This window comes from Bufo gargarizans, chromosome 5, assembly GCF_014858855.1.
Source record: "Bufo gargarizans isolate SCDJY-AF-19 chromosome 5, ASM1485885v1, whole genome shotgun sequence".
NCBI classification, from domain to species: Eukaryota; Metazoa; Chordata; class Amphibia; order Anura; family Bufonidae; genus Bufo; species Bufo gargarizans.
Window position 1 is genome coordinate 318196767 of NC_058084.1, and position 22598 is coordinate 318219364.

General features: G+C 39.9%; 1 protein-coding gene across 3 annotated transcripts in view; it reads right to left on the minus strand.

The window, feature by feature from the left end:
• Positions 1-22598, minus strand: part of F13A1 (coagulation factor XIII A chain) — a 186183-nt gene that overhangs the window by 82311 nt on the left and 81274 nt on the right. For all 3 annotated transcript variants that reach the window (XM_044294621.1, XM_044294619.1, XM_044294620.1), the window contains exons 6-7: positions 12697-12804; positions 8552-8726 (exon numbers count right to left, since the gene is read on the minus strand). In XM_044294621.1, coding sequence (XP_044150556.1) covers positions 8552-8726; positions 12697-12804 — 283 coding nt within the window. The remainder of the gene's footprint in view (positions 1-8551; positions 8727-12696; positions 12805-22598) is intronic.

The window sequence follows — 22598 nt, forward strand, 5'->3', positions numbered from 1 at the left end:
TGTGCAGGACCTGGCACTTCTCTGTCTGACACTGTTAGATCAAACAAATAAATAAAAAGGAAATTAAAACACCGCAAAAAAGTCAGTAATTTTCTCACTTCACCACACAACGGCTAATAAGCCCTTTTTTTCACACTAAGGCCTAATGCACACGACAGTATTTTTTCACGGTCCACAAAACGGGGTTCCGTTGTTCCATGATCCATGTCCGTTTTTTCTTCCGTGTGTCTTCCTTGATTTTTGGAGGATCACCAGACCAGAAAAGTGAAAAAACAATCTAAGTCAAGTTTGCCTTGAAAATGATAGGCAAAAAACGGACACGGATCACGGACGCGGATGACAATCTTGTGTGCCTCCGTGTTTTTTCACGGACCCATTGACTTGAATGGGTCCGCGAACCGTTGTTCGTCAAAAAAATAGGACAGGTCATGACAGGACAGGAAACACGAATCACGGACGATGATGACAAACGGTGCATTTTCCGAATTTTCAACTGACCCATTGAAAGTCAATGGGTCCGCAGAAAATCACGGAAAATGGAACAACGGACACGGATGCACACAACGGTCGTGTGCATGAGGCCTAATACACACAAAAAAGGTCTTTAGTACATATAACTGTACCGCTGAACGGCAAATATATTTTACTTTTGCCACTAATACACACCACAAAAGGCTTTAGAACATATAACTGCACCGCTGAATGGCAAATATATTTTTATTTTGTCAGTATTACATGACAAAAAAGGCTTTAGAGCATAAAACTGCACAGCTGAATGGCAAATATTTTTTTCTTTTGCCACTAATACATGCGACAAAAGGCTTTAGAACATATAACTGCACTGCTAAACAACAAATATATATTTATTTTGCCACTATTACATGATAAAAAGGGCTTTAGAATATAACTGCACTGCTGAACAGCAAATATATTTTTCTTTTGCCACTAATACACGCCACAAAAGGCTTTAGAACATATAACTGCACCGCTGAACGACAATTATATATTTCTTTTGCCAATAATAAATGCCACAAAAGGCTTTAGAACATATAACTGCACCGCTGAACGACAAATATATTTTTCTTTTGCCACTAGTACATGCCACAAAAGGCTTTAGAAAATATAACTGCACAGATGATCGGCAAAAATATTTTTATTTTGCCACTAATACACAAGAAAAAGGGCTTAAGAACATATAACTGCACCACTGACCATTGTTTCCACTAATACACGCCATACAAGGCTGTAGAACAGGCATGTCCAAACTGCGGCCCTCCAGCTGTTGCAAAACTACAACTCCCAGCATGCCCTAATAGCTGTAAGCTACCCAGGTATGCTGGAAGTTGTAGTTTTGCAACAGCTGGAGGGCCGCAGTTTGGACATGCCTGCTGTAGAACATATAACTGCACCGCTGAACGGCAAATATATTTTTCTTTTGCCACTAATACACGACAAAAAGGGCTGTAATTTTAGCACTTCACCACACAACAGCTAATAAGCCTTTTCTTTCCCACTAATACAAGCCAAAAAATGCTTTAGAACAGTGTTTCCCAACCAGTGTGCCTCCAGCTGTTGCAAAATTACAACTCCCAGCATGCCCGCACAGCCAAAGGCTGTTCAGGCATGCTGGGAGTTGTAGTTTTGCAACAGCTGGAGGCACACTGGTTGGGAAACACTGCTTTAGAACATATAACTGCACTGCACAAGGCCAAATAAGACGTAGAAATATTTCCTTGTAATAAACTCTGTTAATGGCTGTAACACCAATAACAAGAACGGTTTGCTGGAATTACAGAGCTGTATAATGGTAATTTGGGTGCCCAGTCAGTGCAGCAAGGTGTAATAGGATTGTTCCTATTACCCAGTCTGTAACCTCCCCTACTAAACCCTGTTCTACATAAATGTTGTGGAATGATTATGTAGGACCTACTTAGAAGTCCCGTACAACATGGGAAATCTGCTGCTGCAACAGGAGGTCAATCTCATGGACATTGTTTCAGGTTGCATAATGTAAAAAATGAAAGATCCAATGCCTATGTTATAGACAGTGGAGGAGGGGGTGCAATTGTAGCATCTGCATCTGGGAGCCCAAAGGCCCCTTTGCCACATGAGAAGACACCAATATTATGCATATGAAAGATTTTGCATTGAGGCCCAGGAGCGTCGACTTATCCTTTTGTGCATGCAGTTTGCTTATTACTAGATTTCTCAATATTTTAAAGCTATTTTTACTTCCCTTCACAGTTAAAGGGATTTTCTCATAAAGACAACCATAGTATTTTTGTCTTATCAAGCATATGAACGTCAAATTATGGTGCAATCAGACGTTTTCTTCTCTATATTATAGAGTGCCCAGCTTTACATGTACAAACAGAACTTAAAAAAAGATAATACAAATTTGCCCTTTTTAAGCATAAATACAACGGCATAATCATTGTTCTCTGGATATATTTGCATGCAAACGATCATGAACTTTACAAAGAAGGTTTAATCACTTGAATACATTTTTATACAAATAATTATACATTTTGTAAGTCAGAAAATATTGCCATGGATCATTTAAAAGGGGCAGGCTAATGTCCAAGTGCTATAAGTACACATACAGAAGACACAGATAGAACTTTTTGGGTAGACAAGTGGGAAAATAACTTTAAATATCCATTTACTAGAGATACTGGCAATGGTGGTAAGAAGTTAGGGCACTGATTCATTTTGAGCTCACAGTATTTTGCTATCATTAAAAAGACCATATATAGTTCCAAACCGCAGTGCCCTCTGCTGGTAGCAGTTCTAGTTGTATCATTATATTGTTAATCAAAAATGAATTTAAAAAAATCTGCCATTGTTGAACGCAGATAAAAAAATTATAATAAAACTCAAGACAATGTAGTTCTGTGATGCTGAATGAAGCCTTTACTCTGCCCACAGTGGCATTTTATTTTTTATTTTCATCAATTTTTTTTAAAACTTCTAGTGTGGTTGGCACTCATCAGATACTGTTGGCATAAATAGCAAAAAATAAGGACCAGTCCAGTCATAACAGATCTATTCTAACCCTCCCTTACCAAGAAAAAAACTAAAGAAGAAAACCTTCATTATGTTGGGACAGTGCCACTGTTGTCCATGCACTGTGGGAGGGGGGTTCATTATTGGTCAGCGTTTTACGCCGGTCTATGATATCCCCTGCACTGCTGGAGGATGCACCTAATTTTTGGATCAAGGCTGACATATTTTTTATATTTTACACCCGAAAATTGGCGCAAAAGAACATAAATGTGCTGGGGCCACTGCCCCTGCCCCTTTCTCATTATTGCCACTCCCCCTTTCATAAAAAAAATTGCGATGGTGGTATAGAAACGCTACTTGCAACTAGATTTAGATGCAATGGCATTTAAAAACTTGCAAACACAGGGTTTGCAACTTTTTTTACTCTAGAAAACTGCCAAGGGAAAATTATAAACTTCATTGTAGATCAATTGATTGGGATCAACCTGCAATACCTGGGACAACCTTTGAACAAGAGTGACACTGTTCTGGCTTTTAAATCCTTTTAAACTCAACCTATACAGTGATTTAATATCAGGGACCCCAAATCCTTTTTCAACATGTGAAAACATATGTGCGCTGTTAAAATAAACTCGGCTGCACATTTTTTCTGATGTAATAAGAATTAAATATGTTGCAGGAGAGCTATTCTCAGAGCACTTTGAGCTTCTTATGTGACAAATGAAACATAACTATGTCATGCAATAGCATAAACACACATGACGCTAATGACTCCTTCTCAGGCTCAGCCATAGCCGTAAATTTATAGGGAAAAAAAGTGAGATGACATGGAGAGCGAGTAGGCGGATATACTGCTCAATAAACACAGTATTGTTTACCCATATTGCACTTACAGAATGAAATGCGCAGTAAGGTCACTCTGTGGCCATCGCATTACAATATGCCTAGACTGTTGACAGTTCCAAGTCATCTCCACCAACCTCCCAGCAGGTTACCACTGAGAATGAATACGTTCATACAGCTAATAATAGGATCTCTTGGGAAACAGGTTCAGGTTACATAAGAAGCTAGTAGGAGCTTATTTAATGTACTTTTACTGGAGTTAGATAATTTAATGATTTTGGAAAACAAGACTTTTCCCCCTCTTTATCAAGCCGTCAGTTTTATCTTTTTAAGCCTATGTCTCTAATTTTCCAAATTATTGTGAGAAAATATCAGCTTGGCAATGTGAATAGTGATGGATGCAGTAAAGTCCCGGGGAAGCATGAAAAAGTGGGTTTTTACTGGGAACAGGCAATGTGCAGGGTGGGTGCCTGTTCACCATGCTCCAGTCCGGGATTTGGGAATATGCTCATGTCCAGGGATGCTATTTAATCCTGTTGCTGGACTTGGGTGTGGCTCCCAGTCTTGGGTGTGGCTCCCTACGCGCTGTAAAACGCTCAACAGGCAAGAACCAATGATTCCCTATGGGAATGGTTCTCACCTTACATAGACTTCAGCGGGAACGCGCGACAATGGGCGTTCGCTTGTCTCTGTATGCGCGATTGCAAACGCCCGTACAATCGCGCATACAGAGCGCTCCATCGCGAACGCTCAGGTCTGAACCCAGCGTTAGGGCCAGATTTATCACTACTCTGACCGCTCACTTTACTTTAACATATGGCTAAAATCAGTTTTAGCCAAGTCAGATTTATGATCGGCCCTTTAAGACTGTAATAAATGTGGTTTGACGGTAGCAGTTTATCCGTCAGTAATCAGCTTTATAAAAGTCGCACGTTTTTATGAAAAAGTCGCACGTTTTTATGAAAAAGTCGCATGTTCTATTAAAAAGTCTCATAAGATAAGCATGGTCTTCACTGGAGTGAAATTGCAACTTTTTTGCGACTTTTTAAATAGTCCCAATAGTAAATCTGTCTAGAGATTCATTTACATAAGAAAACATGCCCACTTTTAGAAAACTGACGAGCATAGTGCAGAGCAGAAAAAAGTCGCAAATTTGTGCGCAGTTTTAGCGTTTGGGACTTTTTTGGGGACTTTTTCACTCCATTATTCTGACCTGAGCTAATGATAAATCTGGCCCAGAGTCTTTTTGAAACAGAGTCCTGCTGGAGGCTCTGTATGAGTGGTCTCAGCTGGGCTGGCTGAGGGGCCACGGGGCTAGTTGCTATCCAGAACATTGGGGGACGCCGTGACGCCTGGGCACGAGGGTGACGAGGCCGGAGTCGGGAGGACTACTCGGCCAAACTCCCCCATAAAGGTATTGGACTTGAGTACAGCCAGGAGGCTGATGGACATTGGGCTGGGAAAGCCGCATGTTATAACCGTGTGTGAATGATGCTTTAGGTGCCAAATAAAAGCGATGTTTGGACCTTAAACTTTGTGTCTGGCGAAGATACTTGTGTGAATGACCCCTGGAGAAGAGCTATCCCCCCCAGCTTATACGAGGAACACAATTTCTTATCCCTTTCCTACTTGACCTGAGGAGCGAGGGAACAGATTGAAAACAAAAAGTTTCTAAAATTATTCTCTTTATCTGAGGTGCACATACTGTATGTAGTGGCCATTTAAAGGGAATGTGTCAGACAATGACCTATTGTTTAAATCAAGTTTTATGTTAACTCCTTCCCACCTGCCACCATACATGTACGGCAGAAGTCGGGTCTTTGAATATGGCTCATAGGTATATTCCTATGGAGGCCTGCAGGTGGCAGTGATCCACAGGAATATGTTGAATCTCCCATAGCTTGCATTCTGAAATAAGTGCAGTCTATGGGAGTACCTACCTAATAATTGCATGTTAAAGTTCCCAAGGGGGACTTAAAAAAAAAAAAAGGGAAAAAAGGAGTTTAAAAAAAGTTTTTTAAAGGTAAGAAAAAAATTCAAACTCAAATCACCCCCCTTTCCCCTTATTAAAAATAAAAAACTAATACAATCATTTGCACTGCCGCTTCCCAAAATGCCCATACTATTAAAATATAAATGTATTTATCCCAAACATTTAGTGCAGTTAAAATGGCCAATTCACAGTTTTTTGTTGCTTTACTTTCCCCCACCAGAAAGTGTAATAAAAAGTGATCAAACAGTCAAACACACTCCAAAATAGTATCAATAAAACATAAAGCCTGCTCCACAAATAAATGAGCCTTCACACAGCTCCATAGACGTAACTATAAAAAAAAGTTAGGTGTTTCAGAATATGGCGATGCAAAGGAAAAACTATTTCCAAATTATTATTTTTTTTCAGTATGAAAAAAAACACAAAATGAAGCTGACGTGTTAGTTTTACCGCATAGGGAATTCTGTAAAAACAAAACCCATAAAACGGTGGTGAATTTTTTTTTTTTCAATTCTAATCAGACATTTTTCCCTGCTTCCCACAACATTTTATGCAATAGTGAATGGTGCCATTAGAAGGTATATCTTGTACTGCAAAAAACAAGCTCTATATGTCTGTATGAATGGAAAAAAAAAAAAAAAGTTTTGACACCAAGAGGGCAGGGAGTGAAAAATGAACATGTAAAAGACGGAAAATCACCTGGGGCTGAAGGGGTTAAATATATTTTGAAATCATTTAATGATGTTATTTTAATTTTCCCTGTTACTATCTATAATAAAAAATGAAAAAAAAAAGTATCCTTAAACTTCTGCAGTTTTTGCACTTGCCACTATGCCTAATAATAGACATCACTTCTTCCATCATAAGTATATATATATATATATATATATATATATATATATACACACACACACACATGTTATGAACAGCTCAGGCAAGATGGCTGCCATCGTGATCTTGCTCAGAAAAAAATATAAGAAAAAAATTATAGGTGAAGAAATGGAATTTGAGCACTACTGATTTTATAAAAGGATATTGACAGATAAGTCAGAGTCTCACTTTATAGCATCAGGCAACTAGATTCATTTCATCTGCTCAGCCAGGAATCATACACCTAAGGCTAACTGCATTGCTTCAGCAGAAATGCTAAGTCAACATTGTGTTTTTATACCAGGGGAAAAAAAAATTGGTCATGTTGTGAGGGATCCTTGGCAGAGCACTTATGTACCTCAATTTGAATGCACGCAAAATCTCAGAAGGTTAAATATTTCCCATCACAAACATGTTCCGCACCCCTGCCCCTACAGTGGCCAGCTGAAACAAATCTGCTGTAGGGCTCATATACACGAACGTATTTTCGTTCTGTGTCCATTCAGTTTTTTTTGCGGACTGTATACGGAACCATTTATTTCAATAGGTGAGCAAAAAAAATACGGAAGTTACTCTGTGTGTTTTCTGTTTTCCTATGTCTGTATTTCCGTTCTGCAAAAAAAAGGAACATGTCCTATTATTGTCTGCATCACAGACAAGGAAAGGACTGTTTTATTCAGGGCCAGCAGTTCCGTTCCAGAAAATACGGAGTGCACACGGACGTCTTCTGTATATTTTGCGGACCGCAAAATACATATGGTCGTGTGCATGAGCCCATAAACTGAATCCACAAGTTGTGAACTAAGGCCTCGTCCTTATTTCTGTTTTTCATTGATGTGTGCTGTCCGCATTTTCTGCGAACAGCACACGTACCCATTGATTTAAATGTGTCTGTTCACACTTCAGTCTTTTTTTTTTTTTTTAACCTACCATGGATCAGTAAAAAAAAACATAGAGACATGCACCACTTTGGTCCGTGATGCAGTCAAGCACGGCCATTGAAGTCTATGGGTCTGTGAAAATCACAGACACAACACTGATGGCCTCTGTGTGGCTTCCGTGATGCGTCCATTTTTTGTTAAAGACTGATAGAAGATGCTTTTGAAATAAATTTTCAACTGAGAAACATCTGTGGATTATGGATGACACATGGATGGTAAAAATTGACATGGACCAAACACAGATCCGTCATGGACATCTGCAAGGATGAAACAAGGACGCTTTTTTCAAGGACTTGAAAATGATGCTGAGATGTGGAAAAGTCCTAAGGGGAGAATCAGTGGTGTACATAGAGAAGCAATTGCCCCATAGCAAGGATCAAACCAAGCCCCCCACACAGGACAGAAAGGTTTCTGCCTAAACCCTCTCCCAAAACCTAACCCCCATGGGTTGTTCCTTTAGAGAGTAGAGCTCTTACCAAGTATTCACCTCCAGTAGAAGAGGAGATAATCCCAACTAAGACTGGGCCCCCTCTTGCCCTGGGCCCCATAGCAGTCGCATAGTCTGCCACTATGGTAGTTACGCCCCTGTGAGAGGATAACGCCATACTCAGAAAAGATAAACCAGGTCTTTAACCCAGATAACCAGACATAGCCTCTCTATAGCAGTTAACATAATAAACTACTATAGCAGCATTTAGAGTCAGTATTTCCACTATGTACTTATCCCTTTACCATTGCTGTACTTCCAGAAGTATCTTCTAGACTCATTTCAGTTGGACCTTGCATTTAGAGATAAATTGGTTGGATCGTGCTAGAATGCACCAAAAAGTCTGCTCATCCCACTCATTGCTAATTATTAGTTGGCAGTATCCTAGCAAACACAGCATTTAATACTTACATGTTGTAAATACACCAGCGAAGACCCAGCACTGGCCATATTTTACTGGTATCTTAGAACTATAGTATTCTAGCAAGATCTCTATACTTCCAGTCCAAGCAGATGGCGATACTCCATAACTATAATCATTAGTCCAGTTTCCTGCCAGCACACCATCATCATCTTTGCCATTTATCTATACAATAGCAAAAAAAAGACAATTACTTTTTTATTCATCAAATATAAAAATTTACATATTCACATTGCCAATGTGAGGCAAAAAAAAATAATAATCATGGCAGTTCCTTATTTTTATTTTGACAGTAAAATTGTTGATCAATACTGAGAATAATTTTTTTTTGTTACATGTGTCCCTTGAAATAAGCTGATATTAGTGCTTGGACCCCAAGCAGTCAGCTGTAATTTTCAAAGGAACACAGCAGCAAGTGTTTAATTCCCCAGCAGCACCTCCACAGGGAAAATTAAGTATTACACAGTGCTCATTGAAATAATTGTGATGCAAGTAAATGGTTTTTACCGGCTCTCTGCTAGTTTATGAACCATAGACTAACTGGATATATAAAATGATCCCTCTAATGAAGAATATACTGAACCTATACTTTCACAACTGAACACACATATCCAATCAGCGAGACAGCCCTATGTGTTGTGCAGTCAAAGAAATTTAAAAGGGTTTTCTGGGATTCTTTTAACTGATGACCTATCCTCTGCATAGGTCATCAGTATCTAATTTGACATCTGGGACCTCTGCCGATCAGCTGTTTGAGCAGCCAACGGAGGATAGGTCATCATTTAAAAAATCCCAGAAAACTCCTTTAATATCATTTTCATCTTATGACAGCTTGATCCTTTCTACTCCACTTTTCCCATGTTGCCTTTTACCTATATAAGGTTACTTACCTTAAAGGGGTTGTCCAAGATTTTGATATTGATGGTCTATTCCTCAGGACAGTTCATCAATATCTAATCTGTGAAGGTCCCACTCCCGACACTCCCGCGATCAAGTGTTTTAAGAGGCCGCGCTGCTCAGGTGGTTGTTGCACCCTCCTCACAGCTTACCAAGCACAGTGCCAGTGCTTAGTCACTTAAATAGAACTGAGTGGTGCCTAGGCCATGTGACCGATGAACATGATGTCACTGGCGTGGTAGAGGTAGCATTGCTTAGCATTGTGGTCTCTTCAAACAGCTAATTGGTTGGGGTCCCGGGAGTCGGACACCCACTGATCAGATATTGATAATCTATCCTAAGGATAGTGTCATGGTGGGGAGTGGGGGAAACCCCCCACCATGCGGTGAGGAGGCAAAAAGGGGATCAGCCTAGCCAAAAGGAGTGATAAGGGAGCAGGTCACCTCCTACCGCGTCTCTAATCCTCTCCCTGACTCCTCACCATATGAGCAGACCCCAATGGTGGGACGGCTCATACACTGGATACCTAATATCCTGAGTTGCCCTGGAAATCCCTCACTTAGGAGCAGGGAAGAGACTACCTGTTCATCCACAACACGGAGGAACAGGAGTCTCTATCTAAGGCCAGGCTGCAAGGGGGAGGGGGAAACACATACAGCTAAAGGAGATGGCAGGTAAGTGAAACCAGTAACACACTTACCTGCCACAGACACACTGACTGGAACCCGTGCACAAGTGCTGGTGACCACACCAACATTAAAGGACACAGCACACACCAAAAACCACACAGGGACCCAGGACACCCATAGCTGCAATAAACGTGAGACACCATAAGAACATCGATGACCACAAGGGTGGCCCTCACTGGAAGGATGGAACAACCAGACAGAGCATAACTCCAGCACACACCAAGGCTGGAGTACCCCCAAGCTACAGGCTTCCAGCAGAGACTAAATAGCCCAAGCAGCCACACCCACAAACACAAAAACCCAGTGGAGTTAACCCTTCCAACACCAGACAAAGGAAGGAAGCCACTTAAAGCGAAAGTGCAAACACAAGCAAACTAAGCCACACGTAACCACCGGCAACAGCATGCGTGGCAACCATGTCACGGCAATCACCCAGAAGGCCGAGACACTGCCACCGCATGCTCTCACAGCAACACGTTGCCGCGGGCAACCGCAAGTGTGGCAACAGTGTTACAGCGCAGACCATAGGCCGTGACAGAGAGGCCATCAATATCAAAACTTCAGGCAACTCCTTTAAGTGCAATCTTACAATCCAATTTGCCCTTGATCTGTTGGCTCTGTTGCTGTCACCATGCTTTATTGTCATAGAAACATAGAATGTGTCGGCAGATAAGAACCATTTGGCCCATCTAGTCTGCCCAATATACTGAATACTATGAATAGCCCCTGGCCCTATCTTATATGAAGGATGGCCTTATGCCTATCCCATGCATGCTTAACTCCTTCACTGTATTTGCAGCTACCACGTCTGCAGGAAGGCTATCCCATGCATCCACTACTCTCTCAGTAAAGTAATACTTCCTGATATTACTTTTAAACCTTTGCCCCTCTAATTTAAAACGATGTCCTCTTGTAGCAGTTTTTCTTCTTTTAAATATTCTCTCCTCTTTTTACCTTGTTTGACATTTATATGATCGTTCCTGTTTATTGGTAGGTCTCATTTGTTATCAGTTTAGGTTGGACTTATACTGAATTGATGCTGTCCATGGTTAAACTTTACAAATAATTTGTTATAAATGCATACATGTAATATTAAAATATAAGGTCATTCAAGCTATCACGTATCGCTATACATTTCTTTGTGAGTGTCAGTCTCCCCCATTAGTTACACAATTTGACATTCTCAGCTACAATTACATTTTCTCATTTTGCATACGTTTGAAATAGTGTTACGATGCTACCCTCAATTAGGTCTGAAGTCAAGTTATATGGCTTCCCAAGAGCTTCACTATATCTTTGATGCCATGGGCAATTATATTCTGTTATTATTCAGTCAACGACTATAAATGACTTATTGCTGAACATCAGATATTGGCCTGCCACTTTTCATCACACCAGACTAAAAGTATAATAATACACCTCTCATAAAGAAAGAAATCGTGATTCATCTTTTCAGCAATAGAAGTGTAAGAACAGGTTTCATTCCATGCCACTTTTTTACTTGAAAGTTTGCAATATGGGAGAATTATATCTTGTAACAGAAAGTACACTGTTCAGCCATAACATTGAAACCACTGTCAGTAGATGTGAATAGCATTGATTATCAAAATAACAGCAACTGTCAGTGGGTGCGATATGTTGGAAGCAAATGAACAAGTCAGTTTTGACCTTGATGTGTTGAAAATCAGGAAGGATAGTCAATCGTAAAGATCTGAGTGACTTTGAAAAGAGTTAAGTAGTGATGGCTAAATGACTTGGTCAAATCATGTCCAAAACAAGTGTGGTCTAATCCCAATAGGAGATCTACTGTTTCTCAAATGGCTGAATAAATTAAAGTTATACTTTTTAAAGGTGTAGGGAAATATTAGGGAAATAGTTGTACTTGTATTTAAAAATTGGCAGTAAAGTGTCTCTTTAGCTACCCTAACTTAGCATTGCTCTACTACTGAGTGCGGAAGACAGCTATGTGCAACACACAGAGGCAAGCTTCTCAGCCTGCCTCTGGACTCTCTGCCCTGCGCTACTTCCTCATATGTACTGTATTTTGGATATATTATTAAAAGACTATTTTAGCAAGTTATCTGTCATGCTGCAGTGCTATTCTCCTCTATCATCCCAGCATTTCCCTATTTAGTTAGTGAGCACCAGGCTCAGAGGAGAACAGCAAAGACAGAGGAGAACAGCGCTGCAGTAATCAGCACTGACAGTATGACTGTACACCTAGAAATCCATGCGCCAAACATTTTGACATTTAAACAACTGGATACTGTTTGTTTTGTAGTGTTGAACAAAGTGGCTATACGGTTTTGTCAAAAATGGTATCCTGGGAAATGCTTTTAGCAGATGGATTTAAACATATGGACATGACAAAGCAGACTAAAACTTCACAACCCATTTATAAAAAAAAACGATTGCTAGTAATATTCAGTATGCTATATTAATTGTATCACAAATATCTGCAATCAGCAATTATCAGCTGAATAAATATTGGGTAGAAATGATGATAGAAATAATAAAGAATAATGCAATAAATAAATGAATGCCCATACCACTGCGGATCCAATCCGGCTGATCTTTACAGGATTTCCTCTTCCAGAAAGATCCAATTGAGCTTTGTCCATTAAAAAAAGACAAGCATCAAGTATCTGCTCTTCAAACTAGAATTACAAGAAAGTCGTCTTTAATATTTGAATAGAGTTGTGACTCCCAGTAACAAATAACATGTTGCAAAAAAATGTAATGCCTTGCAAGATTTATTGTGGAAAATTAACGTTTTAATCCATTTCAAAATTAGCTTCAAAAATAGTTTGTGATATAAAGATTTGCCTCTAAAATCAGGTTGGAAAACAAGCTGATCTTGTGGCAGATTCAGTGGCAGAATTGAAGTATTAAACCGTGTTAACATAAAGGCAGTGACGTAGTGTGGGTGGCCAGCGCCCGGCCCAAGCCAAGTATTGCACCCCTTCACCTACCACTCTGACTGTCAGTGAGGCTGGGCGAGGGCCTAAATGGGAATTGGGAATGGTCTATGGTCTAGGGGGTCATACTGTACTGGCTCAGTGCCCGTATTGTGGACCCTAAACAGTGAGTCCGCAATATATACTGGCTGTGTGCACTCCTTATGGCAGTGCAGACCCATTGACTTAAATGGGTCCGCCATTCACAAGATATTACCGAAGATATGACATCACCTATCTTTTGCGCAACAAAGGCACGGATTGGAAGCGCTTCCGTGGGCTTTCGGGTCTGTGCCTCCACACCGCAAAAAGATAGAATGTATTCTGTCTTTGCCCATAGCTTGCAGATTGCTGACTTATTCAAGTCAACGGGCCCGCACCACAATACGGAATGCACTATTTGTGGTCCACAGCATGGGCAATGAGGCAGTACGGTTGTGTGTATAATAAGGAGGATTATTACTCTGGAAACCTAAGTGGAATCTGCACAGCAGGCCCATGAGAATAACAAGTAAGTAATAATCCTCTGTTAAATATTTTGTCCACCTCGCAACCCCGCCGATCAGTTGTTTTGTGTAGCTCCTTCATGAGAAGTCGTGGCAGAACTACACTGCAACATCAACATTGTAATGGACAGCGCTTGTCACTACAGCACTGCTTCCATTGAAATCAATGGGAACAGCACTGCCGTGACGAGCGCTGTCCACTATGATGTTTACAATGCTCTGTAGCTCTAGCAGCGACTTCCAGCAACAAATAATGGGCAGGGATGCAGAGTGTCTTACCTCTGCCGATCAGCTAGTCATAGCCTATCACTGTGGCCTTTACTTAAAAAAAGCTGGACACCACCTATAAGCCATCTTAGGCCCCCTCATGGGGATGGCCAGGCTGGAGGTCACATGGGGGCGGTGTTCCACTGTGGGGCCCCCAGCCCAGCCATCCCCACTGAGACTTATCATACAAAATTCCCATGGGCCATAGCTGGGCACTGGCACCCCCTTCCCTCCTCCTCTTACTAAAAGTCCCTTTCTGCATCGCATCACCCAATGCACCCCCTTTAAACTTAAAAAAAAACAAAAAACCTCGTTCTCTCTGCCCTTTCTGGTTGCTTTTTTGATCTTGCTGACCACTTGAGCGGCGCACAGCCAGCATGTTTTAGGCCTGATCTGCAGGGCCTGATAACTGATGATTGGTCAGTGCATGCTCGCCCAGCACTTAGTGCACTGCATGCATTCACTGTTTGAACCCCAATGTTTTACAGTGCTCTAGTGGCCGGGTGCCCCTTTTAGCTTGGCTCTGGCCCTCTCCATGCTACACCACTCCATAAACGATAGAATCACATATGCAGTTTATAATGCAGGTTTTGAGCCAAAGCCAGGAATGGATATGAATGGGAAATATAACAGAAGGACTACTTTTCCTTTCTGCTGGTGCCACTCCTAGCTTTGACTCAAAAATACTCATAAAAACCTCCCATCAAACTGCATCAAAACCTCTGATTTTCCAGTCTAAGGGTCTGTCCATACAGGACCAAAAAAGTCTGTGACATGTCTACATCAAAAATTTTGGTCATGGATTTGCAGTGGGTCCCCCCCTATGGATCACAAAGAATGAAATATGAGGGCACAGTATGCAGAAAGAATCGGCATGTTAGGAATTTCCGTGTCAATTTATGCACAGAAATTTTCAGCAATTTGTTAAAATTCCATCCACTTTGCTGCAACTGTATGCTGCTGTGAATTTTCCATCCGTAAGTCTGGAAGTAGCATTTCTGCTATGTCTGAACCTGCTCTAAAGGTTTTTTTTGCATTGGACAATTTAATTTTGCCTGAAGTATCCCTGGGTGACCACCCCATGACGTATTCATTACATAGACCTTAATCTGTAAGGATAAATGGCAAGTGGACAAATTTCCTATATTACCACCATAGGGCAGATCATTACACACTTGATTTGAAGCCCCTCTCCATTCTACCTAATAGATGATGTTCCTAAATAGAAGACTACCCTCTATGAAGTCATAATACCCTAACTGGGTATTTAAAAATAGGTCGTCTTTTATAAACCAGACAAATCCTATACATTTGTATAGAGTAAGCAAGCTGAGGTTGGTCCCGCTATTTATTCTAATTCCCATAGTAAGAAACAAGAAGGAATTTTGCCTTCCTTTGGATCTACACATTAGGATTATATAGCAATAGTGAAGGAGATGCACAGGAATGCTGATCCTCCAACCAAGGGTGCTCACAGTCCTACAGTGTCACCCCACTGTTGAATAGAGTAAAGTATTATAGATAAAAAGACTGGGCACACCTAGGATATGAGGACAAATGCTTTAATTGGTAAATATTCTGATAAAACAAAATTGAATAAAATTATGTTGAATAAAATTACAATAGGGTATAGACCACAGTCTAGATTAATTTAGGACATTTCAACAACAGTACTCTAAATTGTAAAAATAGCAGCAATATAAAGAACAAAGTTCATTAGTGACAGTGGAGGTAATAGCGGTTAGAGATGATATAGTCTATAGCTTCCGCAATAGTGATATATCCACTTGAGAGAAAATAAATAGACTCTGTTACTTTGTAGCATACATAGTGTTTGTGGATCCACCTGTGGAGAATAAGATAATTTCTAGCCAGCACAGTCCTAAGTTAACCCTCGATATATCCAAAGAGAGGGGGATTAAAAGTGCCGTCAGTAAAGTCCTTCAATATAGTATTTGTTGGATACTAGTAACCCGTACACTGTGCATTTCGTAATCAATAGATGTTTATGAATATGTCCTCGACACTAAGTGCACACCGTATACCTAACCCGGCGGCGTCCCGCTAGCGATCAGGGTTTAGGTTAGAGTGGTGTGCCAACCTTGGCTGGATTACTATACCGGTTTTATAAATAAGAACAGTCTTACCGGTATATTGGATCTCCGGTCTCGACTGCGGATAGGTTCTTCTGTCCAGGAGAGGCTTGCTCAGATTAGTCTTTTCAGTTAGGGAGATATCGTCTTCACCGCGTTAGATGTTTGCTCCACGTGGGTTAGCTTATATAAGCGGTGACGCTTTACTCCCTTCACCTTACGAGCTAGAGCCTCTCACTGGATTGTCGCGATGTCTTTAGATAGGTCCGGAGATGTGGTGCACTCACATAGGTTCGGGGGTCTGACCAGACGCGTTTCGGGGTTGGGGTATCCCCTTCCTCAGTGGTAACCAGACCACCCGAACCAGCTCTCTTTTATACCTAAAAAGGTGTTGGTTGCAAGACCCGAAATGGATTCCGTTCCGGAAGTCAGCTAATTTTCTTCATCGTGTGTAGTTATTTGGGTTTTCATTTTATTTAGTCTGGCTAAGATAGTTATCTGCACAGGTCATTGCGCTAGTGTTTTCACTATGTCAATTATAGTGGATTTGTAATTATCTTCTTGCTGCAACAACCGCAGTTGTGTACATTCTTGATATTTTTGCATTTCCATTGCGTTATAGTATGCCGCTTCACCTTCCACAATTTATTGGGGTATAGTCTATATAGTGTAGTGTGTTACTTATCAGTCATGCACTTTTGTTCACTAATACCAGAAATTGGCTAATAAACATAATAGTAGAAATAGAAATGTAGGAATAGGCAATAAAATACAAATAAATATAAATAGTGAATATATAAATAGTGATGGATGTCTAAAAATAGTGACAGATAAAATGTTAAAAATGACAATAATGTTTCTAATATAGGTAATATCGATTAGAAATATAGCCTAAAAATATTAATGTTATCCAGTGTTCAAGATAACATTATGAAAGTGACTTTTAATTCCATTTAATATAGCACAGGATTAAGAATTATGCAGATGGGCATGTGATGCCTAATAGGCCACAGTTACAGAGACATCGCTAATATTAAAATGTGAATGGACAAAAGGATATGCAGAAAAAAGAGTCGGGAAATTCACACAATATCGAATTGCAGTGGTGGGTCTCATCTTGAAATATTTAGTTATGAAATATTTATTTTTCAATCAAAAATTTTTCTTTAATTTTTTTATTATTAAATAAGGTTTTCTGTTCTAAATTTGTGAATAAAAATGTTAGTATTATATTGTCGATAAAAATATATAAGTATATTGTCTACAGAAGTTTTTATATTTATTATTTTTAGGTTTTTAGATTTTTTAAGATATAAAAATCTAAAAGTTTTTTAAGATATAAAAATCCACAGACATATATATCTTAAAAAATCTAAAAACCTAAAAATAATAAATATAAAAACTTCTGTAGACAATATACTTATATATTTTTATCGACAATATAATACTAACATTTTTATTCACAAATTTAGAACAGAAAACCTTATTTAATAATAAAAAAATTAAAGAAAAATTTTTGATTGAAAAATAAATATTTCATAACTAAATATTTCAAGATGAGACCCACCACTGCAATTCGATATTGTGTGAATTTCCCGACTCTTTTTTCTGCATATCCTTTTGTCCATTCACATTTTAATATTAGCGATGTCTCTGTAACTGTGGCCTATTAGGCATCACATGCCCATCTGCATAATTCTTAATCCTGTGCTATATTAAATGGAATTAAAAGTCACTTTCATAATGTTATCTTGAACACTGGATAACATTAATATTTTTAGGCTATATTTCTAATCGATATTACCTATATTAGAAACATTATTGTCATTTTTAACATTTTATCTGTCACTATTTTTAGACATCCATCACTATTTATATATTCACTATTTATATTTATTTGTATTTTATTGCCTATTCCTACATTTCTATTTCTACTATTATGTTTATTAGCCAATTTCTGGTATTAGTGAACAAAAGTGCATGACTGATAAGTAACACACTACACTATATAGACTATACCCCAATAAATTGTGGAAGGTGAAGCGGCATACTATAACGCAATGGAAATGCAAAAATATCAAGAATGTACACAACTGCGGTTGTTGCAGCAAGAAGATAATTACAAATCCACTATAATTGACATAGTGAAAACACTAGCGCAATGACCTGTGCAGATAACTATCTTAGCCAGACTAAATAAAATGAAAACCCAAATAACTACACACGATGAAGAAAATTAGCTGACTTCCGGAACGGAATCCATTTCGGGTCTTGCAACCAACACCTTTTTAGGTATAAAAGAGAGCTGGTTCGGGTGGTCTGGTTACCACTGAGGAAGGGGATACCCCAACCCCGAAACGCGTCTGGTCAGACCCCCGAACCTATGTGAGTGCACCACATCTCCGGACCTATCTAAAGACATCGCGACAATCCAGTGAGAGGCTCTAGCTCGTAAGGTGAAGGGAGTAAAGCGTCACCGCTTATATAAGCTAACCCACGTGGAGCAAACATCTAACGCGGTGAAGACGATATCTCCCTAACTGAAAAGACTAATCTGAGCAAGCCTCTCCTGGACAGAAGAACCTATCCGCAGTCGAGACCGGAGATCCAATATACCGGTAAGACTGTTCTTATTTATAAAACCGGTATAGTAATCCAGCCAAGGTTGGCACACCACTCTAACCTAAACCCTGATCGCTAGCGGGACGCCGCCGGGTTAGGTATACGGTGTGCACTTAGTGTCGAGGACATATTCATAAACATCTATTGATTACGAAATGCACAGTGTACGGGTTACTAGTATCCAACAAATACTATATTGAAGGACTTTACTGACGGCACTTTTAATCCCCCTCTCTTTGGATATATCGAGGGTTAACTTAGGACTGTGCTGGCTAGAAATTATCTTATTCTCCACAGGTGGATCCACAAACACTATGTATGCTACAAAGTAACAGAGTCTATTTATTTTCTCTCAAGTGGATATATCACTATTGCGGAAGCTATAGACTATATCATCTCTAACCGCTATTACCTCCACTGTCACTAATGAACTTTGTTCTTTATATTGCTGCTATTTTTACAATTTAGAGTACTGTTGTTGAAATGTCCTAAATTAATCTAGACTGTGGTCTATACCCTATTGTAATTTTATTCAACATAATTTTATTCAATTTTGTTTTATCAGAATATTTACCAATTAAAGCATTTGTCCTCATATCCTAGGTGTGCCCAGTCTTTTTATCTATAATACATTAGGATTATATGTTAGACTTGATGGACCTGAGTCTTTTTCCAGCCCTATAACTGTGTAAGGCTGAGTCCACATCTGCTCTTAGATTCCAGTATTCTTTTCTGGCACAAGATCCGGCATACTGATCCCATTCACTACAATGGGGTAAGTTGGATTTCCAGTATGAATATCCACGTTTTGCCAGACAAAATACCGCCACATGCAGCAATATTTCATCTTTTTAATTTTTTTCTGTAATCTCCTGCCAGCATTTTCACCACAAATGCTTCGTGGTTGCAAATAGATTTTTCCTGAAATAATAAAAAAAAATCATACTTACATCATCCATTTGCTTGCGACTGGCTTGCCACCGCCATCTTGATTGAAGATCTCACACAAAATCCCATGTGCAATGACTAATGATGTTACCATACCGTCATCACGGGAAACGCAAGATTTTGCGTTTGATTTTGCGCTAGATCTTCAATCAAGATGGCGACAGCTGGCCTGTCACTGGCAATTGGCTCAGGTAAATATGATTTAATTAATTTATTTTTTTATGTTACACCCGATTATTGTGTACACATACATGATCGCGGCATCTGAGGGGTACAATGATGGGGAGCAGTGCAAACTCTGCTCTATGTCATGGCACCCACTACTTACAAAGAAATGCCTTTTTTTTTATGACGAAGCAGCCTAATCGAATTTTTGAATACTTTGCTCATCTCCACTTACTATGCAAGCTCATGCTCCATGAAGGCCTATTTACACATGCAGAAATTTCTATTACTGATTAGTGTTGATCACAAATATTCAAATTGCAAATTTTAATCGCGAATATCGGCACTTCGAGAATTTGCGAATATTTAGAATATCGCTAAATATATTTGTAATCGCGAATATTTGATTTTTTTTACCAGTTCATGCAAATTTTTATGCGAATTTTCGCAATAAAGAAAATTATGCTTAGAGATCATGAATTCTCGAATTCTCGAATATATGGCAAATATTCGCCCAAATATTAGCGAAATATCGCGAATTCGAATATTGCCCCTGCCGCGCATCACTATTAGTGATTACGGATACAATTACTGTAAGTGATCTTATAATGATTACCGACGAGCATTTACAAACATTGCTATTGTTTAATAAAAATCATTTTAAATTCATTTTTGTTTACCTGTTTTATAATGTGATCAATCAAAAGATTCAGGCTTGCATATCACAATGTGGCAGAAATCTTTCATCAATTTCATAGTCGCATAAACCTTTCTCTCTACAGTAAAAGGTCATTTTATCACTAATATTTGACCTATTAACCATCCCAGGACTGCTGAACGCAGGATTGCGTCCTGGCGGCGGGCCTGTTATTCCTCCTGGACGCGCCGGCGCGTCCTCTTGCGAGATGAGAGATTTCCTGTGAACGCGCGCACACAGGAGCACGCGTTCACAGGAACTTGAGGTAAACGAGTGCATCATTCGCTGGCAGGCTGTAGATGCGATTTTTTTTAACCCCAAAAAGGTATATTAGACGCTGTTTTGATAACAGCGTCTAATATACCTGCTACCTGGTCCTCTGGTGGTCCCTTTTGCTTGGATCGACCACCAGAGGACACAGGCAGCTCTGTAAGTAGCACCAAACACCACTACACTACACCCCCCGTCACTTATTAACCCCTTATTAACGCCTGATAACCCCATATAGACTCCATGATCACCCCACTGTCATTGATCACCCCCCTGTAAGGCTCCATTCAGACGTCCGTATGTGTTTGGGGGATCCGAGGATCCGCAAAACACATACGGACGTCTGAATGGAGCCTTACAGGGGGGTGATCAATGACAGGGGGGTGATCACCCCATATAGACTCCCTGATCACCCCCCTGTCATTGATCACCCCCCTGTAAGGCTCCATTCAAATGTCCGTATGTGTTTTACGAATCTGCGGATCCACGGATCCGCGGATCCGCAAAAAACATATGGACGTCTAAATGGAGCCTTACAGGGGGGTGATTACCCCATATAGACTCCCTGATCACCCCCCTGTCATTGATCACCCCCTGTAAGGCTCCATTCAGACGTCCGTATGTGTTTTGCGGATCCACGGATCCGCAAAACACAGACACCGCGGATCCGCAAAACACGAACACCGGCAATGTGCTTTCCGCATTTGCGGATCCGCACATTGCCAGAACTATATAGAAAATGCCTTTTCTTGTCCGTAATTGCGGACAAGAATAGGACATGTTCTATAGGCTCTACAAAAAACACAGTGTTCGCCCGATCAGGCCTGATCTTGTGCTCTCACTTGCGTTCAGTCCACCCCATCGCAGTGAAAGAAATTTTTTTGATCACTGCAAAAGCACCGTAAAATCGCTGCGGCGCTATAAAAAGATCACTTTTGAGGGGCATGGCGAGTTCATAGAAGATTTTTTATTTTTTTTTGGCACAAGTTAGCGGAAATTGATATTTATTTATTTTTTCTTACAAAGTCTCATATTCCACTAACTTGTGACAAAAAATAAAATCTTACATGAACTCACCATACCCCTCACGTAATCCAAATGCGTAATTTTTTTAGACATTTATATTCCAGACTTTTTCTCACGCTTTAGGGCCCCTAAAATGCCAGGGCAGTATAAATACCCCACAAATGACCCCATTTCGGAAAGTAGACACCCCAAGGTATTCGCTGAGGGGCATATTGAGTCCATGAAAGATTTAACTTTTTGTCACAAGTTAGCGGAAAGGGAGACTTTGTAAGAAAAAAGAAAAAATCCATTTCCGCTAACTTGTGCCAAAAAAAAAAAAAACTTCTATGAACCCACAATGCCCCTCACGGAATACCTTGGGGTGTCTTCTTTCCAAAATGGGGTCACATGTGGGGTATTTATACTGCCCTGGCATTTTAGGGGTCCTAAAGCGTGAGAAGAAGTCTGGAATATAAATGTCTAAAAATGCCCTCCTAAAAGGAATTTGGGCCCCTTTGCACACCTAGGCTGCAAAAAAGTGTCACACATTTGGTATCGCCGTACTCAGGAGAAGTAGGGCAATGTGTTTTGGGGTGTATTTTTACATATACCCATGCTGGGTGAGAGAAATATCTCTGTAAAATGACAACGTTGTATAAAAACATTGGAAAAGTTGACTTTTAGATAGATATTTCTCTAGCCCAGCATGGGTATATGTAAAAATACACCCCAAAACACATTACCCTACTTCTTCTGAGTACGGCGATATTACATGTGTGACACTTTTTTGCAGCCTAGGTGCCCAAAGGGGCCCAAATTCTAAAGAGCACCTTTAGGATTTCACAGAGCATTTTTTACGCATTTGGATTCCAAACTACTTCTCACGCTTTAGGTCCTCTAAAATGCCAGGGCAGTATAACT